Consider the following 18,789-nt stretch of genomic DNA (forward strand, 5'->3'; position numbering starts at 1 on the left):
GTGACTCCCAGATGACACCACTGTGGAAGCAGAAACCAAAATACTTTATTTTTCCGCATAACTGTGATTTTATTTTCTTCTAGATTACAATAATTAGATGCTGATGCTTTGGCTCTCTATATGATTATCTTTTAGTGTCCATAATTATTCTTGGCGGTTCACTTTTTCTGTAAGTGAAGATGGAGCACAAATTAACAGAAAAGTTAATTTCTTAAACTTTATAAAAAATATGCTTGTAAAGCCATGGTTCTTTTTATGTATTTCTCTTTAAAGATCCCTCAACGATTATTTCAAACTTGCAAACTCCATGAGGCTTTGAAATTGGTGTATTTACTGAGAATGTTCAGTATGAATGTAAATTGTTACAGTGTGCCCCAGTGTGGGCCAGAGGGTAACACATACTGAGGTGCAGTATAACAAGCATGAAAAACTACATTCATATTGATGAATTCTTCTTGGGTGATCAGCCGAGTGGTGGCATCGTCTTGTGTACACCTTGCTTGACCATGATGGGTACGAAACTCACTGAAACGTTGCAACAAGACGACGCCACCACTCAGCTGCTCACCCAATAGAAGTTCTTCGTTGGAATATGCTGAGAAAGCCTGCAATTGCATTTACGTTCATATTGGCATAACTTATTATATTCAACTGCTGCAGAATACAAGCTACAATTATGTGCTAAAGAAAATTAATATTTAACATTTTTCAAAATAATTTCAATGTTTTTACAATTCAATATTCATTGGACATAAAATTTTTAGACTGGTATAACATTTAAGGAACCCTGCTGCCTTTTGGTTTACCCAAAAAAAACAGGTTTTGGTACAACCATTGCTACAATGTTGACTTTAATAACTGTAAATGTCACATTTATTATAGTATTCCACACTATTGTGCTGTGGTCAGACGAATTTCTTGTTCAAAACCACCAACAAGAAATTCGTCCAACCATGGCGTAATACCCAGGAATATTTTAATAAAAGCCATTGCTTCACTTTTTCTGACACACGTATTGTACCATCTGTATTTGGGTTACAAATGTTTGGATTTTTTGTCACCTATGAATAAATTCACTTCACAGTCACCATCATCACCTTGTTCCTGATCACTTTAACTATATAGTGATCTGTGTTCTTGCAAGGGAACTCTATGAAAACGTAATAAACTCGAACAGCTGGTCTAATATTTTCTTCTCTGCCCTTATTTTTATCTTAAATGTCGTCATTGTCTGCATAGTGTAAAGGGGCACACATTTTGTCTTTCATTATTCCAGAGAAATTGTGTTCTTTGGTAAACAGATTTCTCTTGCTAGTTTCAGTTTTCTTTTCCTGTATTATCACCAATCATCTTCAACGATCTTCAAATACTTTTTTTACTTTTTTTATATGTTGTAATGCAACCTATTCCATTCTTTCTATTTTTTGGTTACTCGTTCTTTCATCAGCACTAGGAAAACATCAACAACAAAAAAATACTAAGGCCAACCAGATCTTGGCATGTTGCATATTCCTCAGTTGGTATATAACATAGAAGGATCTACCTGTGACCAACTTTGGCTCTCATCATTGTCAGCGGCTACAAGTGCAGAGGTTGCTCTGGTCACGTCATTGTAAATGTGTTGCACTGTGCCTCTCATTAAACTGATTTAAACTGATTGCTGTGCCCCATAGGTGGTAATTTGTTATTTTGTAAGTTTCGAAAAAAGTGCAAAACATTACGAATTTTTGGAATGCAGTGTGATACACGAGTATATGACTATGACCATAAAACACACAATTACAGCATTTTTTCATGAGTATACATAACAGAGCGAATATTATACTGTGGTAAAAATTTACTCCACATACCTCAAAACGCATTTTTTCCACTACACACCAAAGATGGATTTTAATCACTTCCAAAGAATGCTAGCGAAAAGTGGTAACAATTGACAATTGTAGGAAGGCTTATTCCACATTTCATCCATCACCTTTCTAGGTCACATCTAAAATTATAAACCGACTTTGGAAGACACTTGACCTTTGATCAGACAGTCAAACAAACAGAGGGGTCTTCTATCAAAACAATCCAACGGTTTGGACAGTCACAACAAGCTCATCCAAGTGAAAATACCATTTGGATAAAAAACTAAGGCGAGTCGAAGCGCCTAGCGATGCACTGAATAAACCATCAAGCATGCAACATATTCCACGCAAGAATAGGCTAAAATTTAAGCAGCCAAGAAGTTTTTCCTATTTTGCAACAGTTATTTATGGAAAGCTGGTAAGTTGAAACATCTAACAGGTATCTTAGATCAGCATAAGATAGTTATTGTAGCCCTTCAAGAGACATGTAATAATAATCAGGTTCCAATCGAATCTGGAGGATATCAGCTTTATAAAGGACCACCAGGAGAACGATCAATAGAAAATTTTACCCATTTTGGGATGTGTTCCTTGGTACACAATAGAAAATTGGATTCCATTGAGGATTTTTCATCTGATTCCACATGAATGGTACTGCTAACTATTAACATGCAAAACAAAATCTACATACCAATACATGATCATGTTCCAACTAATATTGAAAATAGAACTGTTAAGGATGGAGTGCAAAAATTTTGGGATGAACTTGACCAGTTGGTAATGACCATACCAGATACTAATATTAAAATTCTACTTGGAGACTTTAATGCAAAGATAGGATGAGAGAAGAAATTTCGAAGTGTGTTGGTGTGGTGGCCAGCACATAAACTTACAAACAGGAATGGAGGACAGTTAATTGAATTTTGTACTACACATGAGTTGGTTTTGGAGGCAACAAAGTTTAAGAAAAGACCATATAAGTTAATGACTTGGAAATGTGCCAATGTCAAGATAGGAGACTTTCAGATAGATCATGTGGCCATGGATCGGAAATTTCATAAGGAAATCTGTAATGTTAAAGTCCTCCACGAAGTCAATATTGATTCAGATCACTACATGTCAAAAATCAAAATCAAACTGAAATCTGAAAGAAAAAACAAACCTCAAAAGTCAGATAGAAAGAGAACTTATGATCCTAGTTATATTATTAATAATCCAATTTATTACAAGAAATCTAGAGCACCTTTAAGTGACAATCTACGAGAAATTATCAATGGATTAAAAGTCTTGGCTGAAGAAGTTACTCCCTTATGGAAACAGAAGAAACATGCTTGGGGGAATGTGATATGGCAATCCCATACCAGCATGAAGTTTGATTAAGTGATCAACAAAAGAAAACCGGAAGTTCCAGGGAGGACGTAATCAGTACTAGAGGAAGAAAAAATTGAAAGGGTCAAATGGAATTTCATCAGGATTCACTAAAATCTATGAAGGATGCTTTCAGTCTCGATAAGATGAGGGATTCCAACCACACATTTAAACAGTACGAATCGAAATATACTCCACCTACTCTTATGATGGAGGATACATCTACATCTACATCTACATCCATACTCCGCAAGCCACCTGACGGAGTGTGGCGGAGGGTATCTTGAATACCTCTATCGGTTCTCCCTTCTATTCCAGTCTCGTATTGTTCGTGGAAAGAAGGATTGTCGGTATGCTTCTGTGTGGGCTCTAATGTCTCTGATTTTATCCTCATGGTCTCTTCGCGAGATATACGTAGGAGGGAGCAATATACTGTTTGACTCTTCGGTGAAGGCATGTTCTCGAAACTTCAACAAAAGCCCGTACCGAGCTACTGAGCGTCTCTCCTGTAGAGTCTTCCACTGGAGTTTATCTATCATCTCCGTAACGCTTTCGCGATTACTAAATGATCCTGTAACGAAGCGCGCTGCTCTCCGTTGGATCTTCTCTATCTCTTCTATCAACCCTATCTGGTACCGATCCCACACTGCTGAGCAGTATTCAAGCAGTGGGTGAACAAACGTACTGTAACCTACTTCCTTTGTTTTCGAATTGCATTTCCTTAGGATTCTTCCAATGAATCTCAGTCTGGCATCTGCTTTACCAACGATCAACTTTATATGGTCATTCCATTTTAAATCACTCCTAATGCGTACTCCCAGATAATTTATGGAATTAACTGCTTCCAGTTGCTGACCTGCTATATTGTAGCTAAATGATAGGGGATCTATCTTTCTATGTATTCGCAGCACATTACACTTGTCTACATTGAGATTGAATTGCCATTCCCTGCACCATGCGTCAATTCGCTGCAGATCCTCCTGCATTTCAGTACAATTTTCCATTGTTACAACCTCTCGATATACCACAGCATCATCCGCAAAAAACCTCAGTAAACTTCCGATGTCATCCACAAGGTCATTTATGTATATTGTGAATAGCAACGGTCCTACGACACTCCCCTGCGGCACACCTGAAATCACTCTTACTTCGGAAGACTTCTCTTCATTGAGAATGACATGCTCCATTCTGTTATCTAGGAATTTTCAATCCAATCACACAATTGGTCTGATAGTCCATATGGTCTTACTTTGTTCATTGAACGACTGTGGGGAACTGTATCGAACGCCTTGCGGAAGTCAAGAAACACGGCATCTACATATGAACCCGTGTCTATGGCCCTCGGAGTCTCGTGGACGAATAGCGCGAGTTGGGTTTCACACGACCGTCTTTTTCGAAACCCATGCTGATTCCTGCAGAGTAGATTTCTAGTCTCCAGAAAAGTCATTATACTCGAACATAATACGTGTTCCAAAATTCTACAACTGATCGACGTTAGAGATATAGGTCTATAGTTCTGCACATCTGTTCGACGTCCCTTCTTGAAAACGGGGATGACCTGTGCCCTTTTACATTCCTTTGGAACGCTACGCTCTTCTAGAGACCTACGGTACACCGCTGCAAGAAGGGGGGCAAGTTCCTTCGCGTACTCTGTGTAAAATCGAACTGGTATCCCATCAGGTCCAGCGGCCTTTCCTCTTTTGAGCGATTTTAATTGTTTCTCTATCCCTCTGTCGTCTATTTAGATATCTACCATTTTGTCATCTGTGCGACAATCTAGAGAAGCAACTACAGTGCAGTCTTCCTCTGTGAAACAGCTTTGGAAAAAGACATTTAGTATTTCGGCCTTTAGTCTGTCATCCTTTGTTTCAGTACCATTTTGGTCACAGAGTGTCTGGACATTTTGTTTTGAGTCACCTACCGCTTTGACATAAGACCAAAATTTCTTAGGATTTTCTGCCAAGTCAGTACATAGAACCTTACTTTCGAATTCATTGAACGCCTCTCGCACAGCCCTCCTCACACTACATTTCGCTTCACGTAATTTTTGTTTGTCTGCAAGGCTTTGACTATGTTTATGTTTGCTGTGAAGTTCCCTTTGCTTCCGCAGCAGTTTTCTAACTCGCTTGTTGTACCACGGTGGCTCTTTTCCATCTCTTACGATCTTGCTTGGCACATACTCATCTAACGCATATTGTACGATGGTTTTGAACTTTGTCCACTGATCCTCAACACTATCTGTACTTGAGACAAAGCCGTCAGGTACTCTGTAATCTGCTTTTTGTCACTTTTGCTAAACAGAAAAATCTACCTACCTTTTTTAATATTTCTATTTACGGCTGAAATTATCGATGCAGTAACCGCTTTATGATCACTGATTCCCTGTTCTGCGTCAACTGTTTCAAACAGTTCGGGTCTGTTTGTCACCAGAAGGTCTAATATGTTATCGCCACGAGTCGGTTCTCTGTTTAACTGCTCAAGGTAGTTTTCAGATAAAACACTTGAAGAAATTTCACTGGATTATTTGTCCCTGCCACCCGTTATGAACGTTTGAGTCTCCCAGTCTATATCCGGCATATTAAAATCTCCACCTAGAACTATAACATGGTGGGGAAATCTACTCGAAATATTTTCCAAATTATCCTTCAGGTGCTCAGCCACAACAGCTGCTGAGCCAGGGGGCCTATAGAGACATCCAATTACCATGTCTGAGCCTGCTTTAACCGTGACCTTAACCCAAATGATTTCGTATTTCGGATCTCCGTCAATTTTCTTCGATACTATTACACTTCTTATCGCTATAAACACGCCTCTCCCTTCACTGTCCAGCCTGTCTCTACGGTATACATTCCAATCTGAGTTTAGGATTTCATTACTGTTTACGTCTGGTTTCAGCCAACTTTCTGTCCCTCGTACTATATGGGCATTGTGACCGTTTATTAATAAGAGCAGTTCTGGGACCTTTCTATAGAGGCTCCTGCAGTTTACTATTAGCACATTAATATTGTTATTCCCTGTTGCATTTCGCCTACTCCTACCTTGCCGCGTCTCAGGGGGCGTCTTGTCGGGCCTAGGGAGGGAATTCTCTAACCTAAAAAACACACATGTGCACTCCACACGTACTCTGCTACCCTTGTAGCCGCTTCCTGCGTGTAGTGCACGCCTGACCTATTCAGGGGCACCCTACATTTCTCCACCCGATAGCGGAGGTCGAGAAATTTGCACCCCAGATCTCCGCAGATTCGTCTGAGCCTCTGGTTTAAGCCTTCTACTCGGCTCCAAACCAGAGGATCGCGATCGGTTCTGGGAACGATACTACAAATACACTCCTGGAAATTGAAATAAGAACACCGTGAATTCATTGTTCCAGGAAGGGGAAACTTTATTGACACATTCCTGGGGTCAGATACATCACATGATCACACTGACAGAAACACAGGCACATAGACACAGGCAACAGAGCATGCACAATGTCGGCACTAGTACAGTGTATATCCACCTTTCGCAGCAATGCAGGCTGCTATTCTCCCATGGAGACGATCGTAGAGATGCTGGATGTAGTCCTGTGGAACGGCTTGCCATGCCATTTCCACCTGGCGCCTCAATTGGACCAGCGTTCGTGCTGGACGTGCAGACCGCGTGAGACGACGCTTCATCCAGTCCCAAACATGCTCAATGGGGGACAGATCCGGAGATCTTGCTGGCCAGGGTAGTTAACTTACACCTTCTAGAGCACGTTGGGTGGCACGGGATACATGCGGACGTGCATTGTCCTGTTGGAACAGCAAGTTCCCTTGCCGGTCTAGGAATGGTAGAACGATGGGTTCGATGACGGTTTGGATGTACCGTGCACTATTCAGTGTCCCCTCGACGATCACCAGTGGTGTACGGCCAGTGTAGGAGATCGCTCCCCACACCATGATGCCGGGTGTTGGCCCTGTGTGCCTCGGTCGTATGCAGTCCTGATTGTGGCGCTCACCTGCACGGCGCCAAACACGCATACGACCATCATTGGCACCAAGGCAGAAGCGACTCTCATCGCTGAAGACGACACGTCTCCATTCGTCCCTCCATTCACGCCTGTCGCGACACCACTGGAGGCGGGCTGCACGATGTTGGGGCGTGAGCGGAAGACGGCCTAACGGTGTGCGGGACCGTAGCCCAGCTTCATGGAGACGGTTGCGAATGGTCCTCGCCGATACCCCAGGAGCAACAGTGTCCCTAATTTGCTGGGAAGTGGCGGTGCGGTCCCCTACGGCACTGTGTAGGATCCTACGGTCTTGGCGTGCATCCGTGCGTCGCTGCGGTCCGGTCCCAGGTCGACGGGCACGTGCACCTTCCGCCGACCACTGGCGACAACATCGATGTACTGTGGAGACCTCACGCCCCACGTGTTGAGCAATTCGGCGGTACGTCCACCCGGCCTCCCACATGCCCACTATACGCCCTCGCTCAAAGTCCCTCAACTGCACATACGGTTCACGTCCACGCTGTCGCGGCATGCTACCAGTGTTAAAGACTGCGATGGAGCTCCGTATGCCACGGCAAACTGGCTGACACTGACGGCGGCGGTGCACAAATGCTGCGCAGCTGGCGCCATTCGACGGCCAACACCGCGGTTCCTGGTGTGTCCGCTGTGCCGTGCGTGTGATCATTGCTTGTACAGCCCTCTCGCAGTGTCCGGAGCAAGTATGGTGGGTCTGACACACCGGTGTCAATGTGTTCTTTTTTCCATTTCCAGGAGTGTAGTTAGCTCTGATACCAACCCGCGAGCGAGGCTTTCCGCCTTCACCAATTCCGCCAACCGCCTGTACGAACTGAGGATGACCTCTGAACCCAGACGGCAGGAGTCATTGGTGCCGACATGAGCAACAATTTGCAGTCGGGTGCACCCAGTGGTCTCTATCGCCGCCGGCAGGGCCTCCTCAACATCTCGGATGAAACCCCCCGGCAAGCAGACAGAGTGAACACTGGCCTTCTTTCCCGACCTTTCTGCTATTTTCCTAAGGGGCTCCATCACCCGCCTAACGTTGGAGCTCCCAATCACTAATAAACCCCTCCCCCCGTGTGCCTGCTCGGACCTTGCTGAAGGAGCGGTCACATGTCCCCTCACAGGCAGAGCGGGTGATGCCACATGGCCAGCTTCCACATTGACCCTCCGCCTCGTGCGCCGCTAACGCCGCTGAACCCGCCACTCCCCTTGGGGTGAGGGTGGCCCAACCGCGCCCAGTACACGCGAAGATGTCACGACAGCAGGGACAGTGGGTGAAGCATGTGACACTTGGGGTGTACCATGCGACGCACCAGACTCCCCACTGCCGCTACACTCCGAGGCAGCAGCCTGAAGACGGCTGACCGCGGCCATCAACACATTCAGCTGTTCGCGAACAGTGGCCAGCTCCTCCTGCGTCCGTACACAGCAGTCACACATCCTATCCATCCTGAAAGATGGCACATAACAATTATGACAATTCAAAGATTTTGGCTGAATACTTCAAATAGTTATTAAATACTGTGGAACCTGAATGTTGTTTGGAATTTGACTCTATAATGCATCTAATAAGAATCAAGTAGTTGTAGAACTTTGGAAGTATGCAAATCTACAAACTATTCTGAATGTACATGAACATCTTATTGACATTTTGAATATTGACAAAATGCCAGAGGAATGTTGCAATAAACCATCTACTACACAAGAAAGGAGATAAACTGGATCCAAACATTCAAATAACTTATGGGTATTCAGCCAGGCAATATTTTCACCGACCACAGATATTTCGGCGGGTGTACACCCCACCCTTTTCAAGCCAAACTGCCCTGTGGGTGTGCTCCCGCCGAAATATCGGGGGTCGCTGAAAATATTACCTGGCTGAATGCCCGTAAGCTGTTTGAAAGTTGTACATGCCAGGAGAAACTCAAGTCTCACATTGGATCCAAATAATTACAGAGGTATGTCTTTGCTGGATACCACTTACAAAATTTTCTCTAAGGTTCTGATTTCAGAATTCATAAACAACTTGATGGTGAATTAGGTGAATATCAAGAGGTTTTCGTTTGGGACTCTTAAATGGATAATGAAACGCCGCAGTATCAGGAGCAACAAGCATAAAAAAAATAAAAAGTAAAAAAAAAAAAACTTATGACAGTATCCATTGTGCATTTCTCCTGTCTATCCTCACACAATTTGGTTTACATCAGAAACTTGTCAACCCCATTGACGTCACTCTTAGAAATATCTAGAGTAAGATTTGGGAAGGAATTCCCTGGACATCTTGACATTCCAACATCATTCGACAAGGTTATGGATTGTCTCCATTACTGTTTAATAGTGTGCTATAGAAAGTTATGCATGAATACTGCAAGATATATCCACTATCTCTTAAGATTGGAAGAAAGACTTGACTTAATTGTCTTGCTTTTGCAGATCATTTGTTGTTGTTAGGAAATAGTATTGATAAATCAAAGTTTCAGATTGAAGAACTTGAACGATTTGTGGTAAAGGAGGGGTGGAAAATTTCTTTTGAGAGAACATAAATGATACCCACCTTCCCAGTTGTCACATCCCACATTACACTCCACAATGCTCAAAAAATTAAGGTGGTGAAAAAGGTTAAGTGTCTTGCTGAGATGATTACTTAGAATGTCAGTGAAACAGCATCAGTAGATAGCAGGTCATCAAAATTGTAATGTGCACAAAGAACTACATGGCCAATTTACAAAAAAGATCACTTTCAATACATGTTAAACTTCAGCATTATTCCACTTATGTTAAACTGGAGGCAACGTATGCAAGTGAAACTTTATTTAAACTAAACACTCAAGCAACAACTGATAAACTGCAGAAAGTTGTTATAAGAATACTCAGAACGATTGCCAATAAAAAAAACAACAAATAAATGGTGAGTGGGAACTATTGCCCAATTCGGTGGTTTACCAAGAAAATGAATCCATTGTAGATACAATGCGAGAAAGAAGGATTGTATTTTTTGTCACATTTCACGCCTACCAAATACCATGCTCCTGAAACAACTTTTTGACTACTTTCGGAACAGTAAGCCAAAAAAAGTGGTTTTAAGAAGTACGTATGGATGTAAATGAAATGAACATTAACAGACATCAGATTGAACACAGAGAAGAGATGCTGCTACTGGAGAAGAAATACATATGACTGACATTCATAGCATCACAACAGAAGACGTATGTTGTATGTGCAGAAGAAAGATCACTCCGAGTGAGGATCTTTTGGTAAGGACTGTTAAGATGTAAACTTATTCATTGTGGACTCTGTTGTATAATGTTTGATTATAGTACTCCAATGTGGGCATAAATTACGTAACTAAACAAACAGATTGAACAAATACAGAAATACAATTTGAACCATGGTTGTCCCTTCCCTATCCATATTTTAAGCAGCAGCAATAAAAGTAACCATGGTTAATCCATCCTCGACCAATAAAATGTAGAAAATTTACTTTCATTCGGTCATGAGACCCAACCGCATAGTTAGCTGTACACAAACAACGATCTTCAGTGGTTTCCAGTTACCATTTAACAATGATTGCGGAACGCTAGTCTATAAGCTCTGCGATATGTATTACAAGAGCAAACGAAGTTGACACTCGGCGCGTGGCTGATGGGAGCGACCGTAAAGGAATTTTCCATTTACAGTCGCTCCCATCAACCACCGCGCCCAGTGCCAACTTTGTTTGCGCGAGTAATAATCGCTTAACACACCTGGAATATACATTCAACGATCTTCTGTGTTGTCAGGATTCAAAGTAGTCTCAAACAATAGACGCAGTATCGTCACATCTTGACAGCCTCACGCTTCTTAGAAAAGGATAATAATAGATTTTATAATCATGTAATATGCCTTCAAAACTAAAGCAGCGTTTGCCCAAAACCTTAACATAGCTGAATCAATTTAGTGCTAGGGATTAGTATTGGAAAAAAATAATAATTTTTCTGAATCTTATCTGTCATCTAAAGTGAATTTTCTTTACTGAAATATTTGAGAACTTTTCGTACGTTCGACACCCGTGACGTCAACATTTGCCAATATAAAACGCTGAAGTGTGTATCGTTAAAAATGAAATCACACAATGGATTACAAAGTAACTGAAAACTTACCGATAATTTTTTACACTAAACTGAGACATACACATAGATAATATTTCCACAACTGTCAAACCAAGAGTGATGTCAATACCTCGAACGAAAGTGAGGTACTCTATATCGAGATTGACAACCAGAGGCACAGGACTCGTAGCCAGAGACGTGTCTGGCTCTGTCGGCGCTGTCAGAAGTTAGCTGGACGTAGTGCTTGCGGGGGTTAGGGGACTTGTCAATTATTAATTTTAGATAGAAAGACAATTCTTACTTTATTCTCTAGCGCCTTTAGCTAATTTTCTACCCCTTCTTTGAATTTTGATCATTTCTCATTTTACGTTTGTTACGCGAACTTCTTACTTGGGAGATCACAACTTGCGTCGAAATAACTACCTGTTAGTTGCGCGTCAAAATGTATTGAATATTTAATACACGTATAGAAAGTTATTAGTAGAATATACATTAATGTACTGTAATGATTAATGCGTACTTGCATTTTATACGCCGTACCGGCTTCGTGCCATAGCAAGGTACCGCACGTAATGTAATTTTCTGTGATAGGTTTTCAAGTGAGGACTTCCCGATGGCTACAGAAAAGGAAGACGCCGGAGCAGAGGAACTGGGTGTGGAAGTGAGAGAAATTGGGGAGCCAAAGGTATGAAGATAAAATATTTTACGTTTGCCGGTCTCTGTCGTAGGGAGCCGCTGTTAAGGCGTGCCACACAGGCGGTGAGCTCTGCTCTCCTGTTCGTATGGCTACGGTTTCAAAGACGCTATAGTTTCCCATAAAAATGTTAGAAATTACGAGATTTAATGGCTGTCTTTTTTTTATTTATTAATTTTTGCGTTCCACAATTGGTGTTTGACTTGGGTAATTCCGGTTTAGAAAGGAATTACAGCCTGTTACATTTAATTTGCATGATCAGACTGGTTTAATACTTTTATGTGTTGGCCAAATAATTTCGTTCAGACCTAAGACTCCTAAAACTGAACTCTTGTTTTAATTGCCAAAGTAAACTGCATGTTCATATTCAGTTTTTGGATATAGAATTGATGATACCAATGACATGGATGTAACTCAATGGTAAACTAAGTACTATGTACGATAACAGCAAAACTGTTTAGCTTTCTCCACTTTGGTTAGTTACATATTGATATAATAGTAAGACTGGGTCTGACAGAGGAGTGCTGTTACGCGATAAAAAGTACGAGTTGCAATTCTTACAGAATACAGAAACTTCTTTGTAACTGTGCACTCACAGTTATTGATCAATGACAGACTGTTTTCAATAGTTCGTTGACTGGAACATTTGAACTATAGGATATAAGATTGTTGTTCAGTGTGTATTTTTGAAAGGAGGTGGGTAATTTTGTTGCTGTGTGAAACTGTTAATTTGGAGAAAGTAATAAGACATTCGCACGCTTTGACTTTTGTAATTGGGGGGCGGGGGGAGGGAGGGGAGACCCCCATGAAGTTTTTCCTAAGATAACTTAAGACTAAGTTTCTGTTTATGTAACAGTCTGCAGCATTTTTATTTATAAATAGTTGTAAGCTTTGCTTTGAGTATTTGCAGAGAATTATAGTTGACAAAGAAGAAAGCAAATGAAACTATCTGGCAGATTAAAACTGTGTGCCGGACCAAGACTCGAACTCGGGACCTTTGCCTTTCGCGGGCAAGTGCTCTACCAACTGAGCTACCCAAGCATGACTCACGCCCCGTTCTCACAGCTTTACTTCTGCCAGTACCTCGTCTCCTACCTTCCAAACTTTACAGAAGCTCTCCTATGAACCTTGCAGAGCTAGCGCTCCTGAAAGAAAGGATATTGCGGAGACATGGCTTAGCTACAGCCTGGGGGATGTTTCCAGAATGAGATTTTCACTCTGGAGCGGAGTGTGCGCTGCAGAGTGAAAATCTCATTCTGGAAGAAAGCAAATGTTGAGAAAGAAAATGGAATAAACTGGATATTATTTTCATATGGTAAAATATTTATTTTTCACCCTGATTAGCTAAACAAATGTTTCTAGAAGTACACTAAATCACCACACTGAGTCACATCAGCCACATAAATTTGAAGTCTTGGTCCAGAAGAATGAAGTTTTGAAAACATTATGTCCATGGTGATTGTAATTGCAGGTCAACTCAATGATCACTTTACTTGTACAAAGAATGATAATTGCCCATCATTCTGGAGGTCTCAAATGAATTACTTTAGTCAGTTTTCATTTTTTATGTACTTTTGAGCTTTTCTCCCTAAAAAGATATCAGACATTAAGCACTTGAGTATTTCATATTAAAGGGTTTCTTTATTGCTAGCAGGATAAAAATTAGAAGAAAATAAAGTAGTATTTTTATTTACAGAGCAGTGATATCTTTTGCAAAGGAGGACATTGTGTTAATTAAATTTCCATCAAATGTCTCTTAAAATTTCCTTCTTTTAGGCCTTTTCCTATTACTCTGTGTAGAGTACATATGACATGGTTGATGGATGCTGCTGTTTGTCCCATTGTTCTCTAGTAATATAGTACTGGCTATTCCCCCTGAGTTGTCATGTGCCTTTTGCCTGGTGTTTGAGAAGATATTTTTTTCAGTGTTTGTGTGACATGTAAGTGGAATTAGCAAACTTTGCACACGAGGTGCTTCGTGCAAATTACCAGTGCAACAAAAAATTGTTTTGCTTCTCATTACTAACAGAATGTTATTGGAGTGTAGTTTTACATGTACAGTCAACAGGGGTCTCAGATTAGCGTGGTGTTGTGACATGAACTTCGATGTTATTTATTGATGGTGGCTACCTTACAAGAACTGCTGTACTACCAGCAGTGAGTAAAGGCAGTTGTGCTGTGCTTCAGTCTTCAGTCCTATCATGCAGTAGTTGTACTCTCGCTGTTGCAGATATGGACTGTTCAGTGTCAGGTGTTGTTTAACTGAATAATGCACCAGACTGACTTAAGCCCAATCTATTGATCAGAATTGCAAAATTCAACTTGTATTAACATTTAGATTGCAACATAATTTGCCATTGATATTGGCTGTCTAATGAAACAACTGTTAAGGTATCTGTGTTTGGGTCTACTGAGTTACATGTTACAAATTTGGGAGATTTGCAAAGTCTTCTGAAATGCTGGAAAAATAGCTCCATCTTGACATATGGAGTAATTGCAGAGAAACAAAAACTGGGCTCAATGAATCATACGTACTTCTCAGTATCTCTATCAGTACTAAGTCATTTGTATGTGCACTTGCATTGCCCATGCCATAGTGAAGTGTAGGGCACAGGATTCTTACTATCATAGTGCCCAATATATTCCTATTAATGTAGCAGATGGACTGTACCAAAATATTTGGCATTAGGGAAGTGTCAGATTCCATCTGTCTGCTTTGACCCATGACATCATAAATATGGTGGAAACACCTACGTCCTGCATATACAAAATGGCAATGATGTTCCTATGTACATATGCCAACAAATCTGAACAAAAATTTAAATAACACGAGAACATCTCACTCACATAATATAGTGAAACTAATGGGATAACCGTGGGAAATGTGGGGTGTAGGGCGGGGACAAGATGAATGTATGAAAATACAATACCAAATTCCACACAATCCCAGAACAAATCATGTCCAAAAAAAATCTCAACTTAAAATGTAGCACTACAACCACAAAATCAACAGGAATAATACTCTTCACTTGACCTACATAGCTCAAACAAAGCCCTTGATACCAAAAAACCAACACCTGCAACTATGAAAAGTGGAATTGAACATTTCCCTTGACCTATATAGCTCAAATACAGCTCTAGATACCTACTGGTAGTCCACAAGTAAAATAACAAGAAACTTCACACACCTACATAACTTTCAGAATGCCACTGGAACCGAAACCCCTGTATTTGCTAGATCAATTAAAACACAACTGAAATACCAGACACATAAGACAGACAATATGTCACAATTATTACAGAATAAAACCAAAACAAAAATTACTTACCAACAAAAGCCTCTGATAAAATCATATAAGTTGGTCAAAATACACCCCTTGCGCCGCCCCCTCCCCCCCCCCCCCCCCCACACACACACAGGGATTAAAAAAAAAAAACCACGATGTCAAGTACCTAACTAATCAGACCTAACAAAAATGCCACACACATAAACAAACCCCAGTACCACACATTAAAATCAACAGGGAGCACTGTCGGAGACAACACAATATCCACCGCACTGCAGTGATGTCACACACACCACCACCATTAGGTCGCAAGTCAAAGCCTACGGAATATCAGACCAGCTGTGTGGCTGGATTGAAGAGTTTTTAAGCAAACAGAACACAGCATGTTGTTATTGATGGAGAGACGTCTACAGACGTTAAAGTAACCTCTGGTGTGCCACAGGAGAGTGTTATGGGACCATTGCTTTTCACAATATATATAAATGACCTAGTAGGTAGTGTCAGAAGTTCCATGCGGCTTTTCGCGGATGATGCTGTAGTATACAGAGAGGTTGCAGCATTAGAAAATTGTAGCGAAATGCAGGAAGATCTGCAGCGGATAGGCATGTGGTGCAGGGAGTGGCAACTGTCCCTTAACATAGACAAATGTAATGTATTGCGAATACATAGAAAGAAGGATCCTTTATTGTACGATTATATGATAGCGGAACAAACACTGGTAGCAGTTACTTCTGTAAAATATCTGGGAGTATGCGTGCAGAACGATTTGAAGTGGAATGATCATATAAAATTAATTGTTGGTAAGGCGGGTACCAGGTTGACATTCATTGGGAGAGTCCTTAGAAAATGTAGTCCATCAACAAAGGCGGTGGCTTACAAAACACTCGTTCGATGTCTACTTGAGTATTGCTCATCAGTGTGGGATCCGTACCAGATCGGGTTGACGGAGGAGATAGAGAAGATCCAAAGAAGAGCGGCGCTTTTCGTCACAGGGTTATTTGGTAACCGTGATAGCGTTACGGAGATGTTTAATAAACTCAAGTGGCAGACTCTGCAAGAGAGGCGCTTTGCATCGCGGTGTAGCTTGCTCGCCAGGTTTCGAGAGGGTGTGTTTCTGGATGAGGTATCGAATATATTGCTTCCCACTACTTATACCTCCCGAGGAGATCACGAATGTAAAATTAGAGAGATTAGAGCACGTACGGAGGCTTTCATACAGTCGTTCTTCCCACGAACCATATGCGACTGGAACAGGAAAGGGAGGTAATGACAGTGGCACGTGAAGTGCCCTCTGCCACACACCGTTGGGTGGCTTGCGGAGTATAAATGTAGATGTAGATGTAGAAAGCAGACAGGTGGAATCGGACACTTTCAGTTACCCAAATAATTTTGATCTAGTCAGTATTTTTGGAGCACTTGTTTAGCAAAACTAGCTCTATCCAGCATCTCTTTACAATAGACATCTGTCATCTTGGGGACTTTTACTGCCACTTCTTGACACATGGGCTAATGGTATCTGTTTAGAGGTCTTTAGCCAAAGACTGATTGGTAATCTAATGTTTCACTAGCATGAGTGCCTGAGAAAGCATCAGATTACCAATTAAACAGGCTTTGACCAAAGAATCCAAAACACATCTGCTTGCAGAATTTGAATTAAATATTTTTAAGGATAGTTTGAAAAGCAATATATGTACTACTGCTAGTTAACTAGCCTCCACAACTACAGCAGCTTTGGAGTTCGGAAAATGTATGCAAGAGTGTAAGGTAGCTGATTAAATCAATATATTCTGGTGACACAATGGAAAAATGGATGTCAGTTGTGCAGGAACATTACTGTGGATGCTCCTTTTGTGATAAAACATGCTCTAGTGAAACTGTTAGTTTGTATGTTTGAATGCAGTATTTCGGAAATTAGTTGACAGTTGCCTGGTGAATGTATCATACATGGTGGTCAGAAACAGTTTGAAAAGCTTATAAGGCTGTGTTGAGAAATAATTGTTAAGAAAAAAATTCATATATTTTGCCATTTTGGAGGTATTTAGCACTAAAGGTAGCCAAACAGGTCATTGTCCATGCAAATTAAAGCACTTGCATGCACTAAAGTGTAGTAATGTGTAGGCACCTTGGTGATATTGTCTTTAACAGGCTTCTTGAATTTGCATGTGCGATGACCTGGTTGGCTAAATTTCAATGGTAAATAACTTTGAAATGGAACAACATATTTAATTTTTTCCTTAACAATTATTTCTCAGCTCAACCTCCCCTGCAACACCTTTACAAGTGTTTCACACCATTTGTGACGACCTCGTATATGTCTTCCACAGACTATATTCATTACAAAATGTATGAGTGCATTCAGTAACATCAGAGCAATGTCTACTGAATTCAGAGAGTTGTAACAGAATTACTGGTGTTAACCACTGAAAGATCAAAAGCAGTGTAATGACACCCACAATATTTAGAAATTACAAAAATGCTTTGCAGATGTACAGTCGGCTGACTCTGTAGATAAAGAGGATTAACTCATTTAGAAATGTCTTCATGGCAATCTCAAACTAACTTCTTAAGACAGATTGCAGTTCGGTGTGGTTAAGTGTAAGTTAAAACAGAGAAAATGGAGAGTAAATGGTTAACATAGTAGAGCAGAATATAATTGCTCCAGAAAGGATAACTCTGTTTTGCTTGACAAAATGGACTGCAGTCAAGAATTGACTCATTTCAAATGTTTCTATAAAGAGCTTAAAATCTCATCTGAGCAGCAGAGAAAATAGGGGCAAAAGAGTGCTAAGCAAACATTTTCTGGGGAAATGTTAAGAATAAACCAAACTAATTGCAAAAGGTTAGGAGATGAATTTAAGTTAATGGGCATCAATGTGTTTTAACAAGCAATACCAGAAGGTTCAAGGTATAAAATTAAACTATATCTGCATGCTAATGTTACTCAGGTTAATATTGCACACACTAATACCAGTCATCTGTATTAAAGGCATGCTTGCATATTAGTATTTCAGAGATGATAATTTTTGTAACACGTTTGCTATAAAAGTTTGTATAAAAATAAGTTTTAAAATCTTATCCAGACTTAATGGTGTGATCCTGTTAAAAATTTGCAGTTAGTGGACACTGTATTTACACTTAAAGAATGCAAAACAAAAGTGGGAACAAACCATTTCCAATTACAGTTGCATATTGAGACAAAGCTTTGAGTAATTGGTCCAGACAAGTACCATAAGCAGGTTCAACTGGACACATGTTGCAGTAGTTATGCAGAGATACACACACTTGCACAGAACAAACTCACATGGAGGGCTGCATCAAACCAGTCTTCGGACTAAAGATAACAACAACGAAGCAAACATTGCGCCTCTAATTACAAATCAGTTTCGTTTCTTGTAGTTTATAGTTTTCATAAAGTAGCCTGCAATAGAATACAGAACCATGTCTCAGAAATTAAGTTTAGATACAGAACCAGTTTGACCACTGTATTGAAGTTATGGAGGGAGATGAACAAGAC

The 18,789-nt window shown here is 40.7% G+C and overlaps 1 protein-coding gene across 2 annotated transcripts in view; it reads left to right on the plus strand.

The window, feature by feature from the left end:
• The first annotated feature begins 11,416 nt into the window (after positions 1–11,416).
• The window catches only part of LOC126262331 (histone-lysine N-trimethyltransferase SMYD5), a 78,832-nt gene continuing 71,459 nt past the window's right edge, over positions 11,417–18,789 (plus strand). Inside the window, exons 1-2 of one of the 2 annotated variants that reach the window (XM_049958890.1) lie at positions 11,417–11,546; positions 11,886–11,979. In XM_049958890.1, coding sequence (XP_049814847.1) covers positions 11,908–11,979 — 72 coding nt within the window. In that variant the 5' untranslated portion in view covers positions 11,417–11,546; positions 11,886–11,907. The other variant, XM_049958899.1, reaches the window with a different exon arrangement.

The sequence above is a fragment of the Schistocerca nitens genome, chromosome 1 (assembly GCF_023898315.1).
Source record: "Schistocerca nitens isolate TAMUIC-IGC-003100 chromosome 1, iqSchNite1.1, whole genome shotgun sequence".
Lineage (NCBI taxonomy): Eukaryota > Metazoa > Arthropoda > Insecta > Orthoptera > Acrididae > Schistocerca > Schistocerca nitens.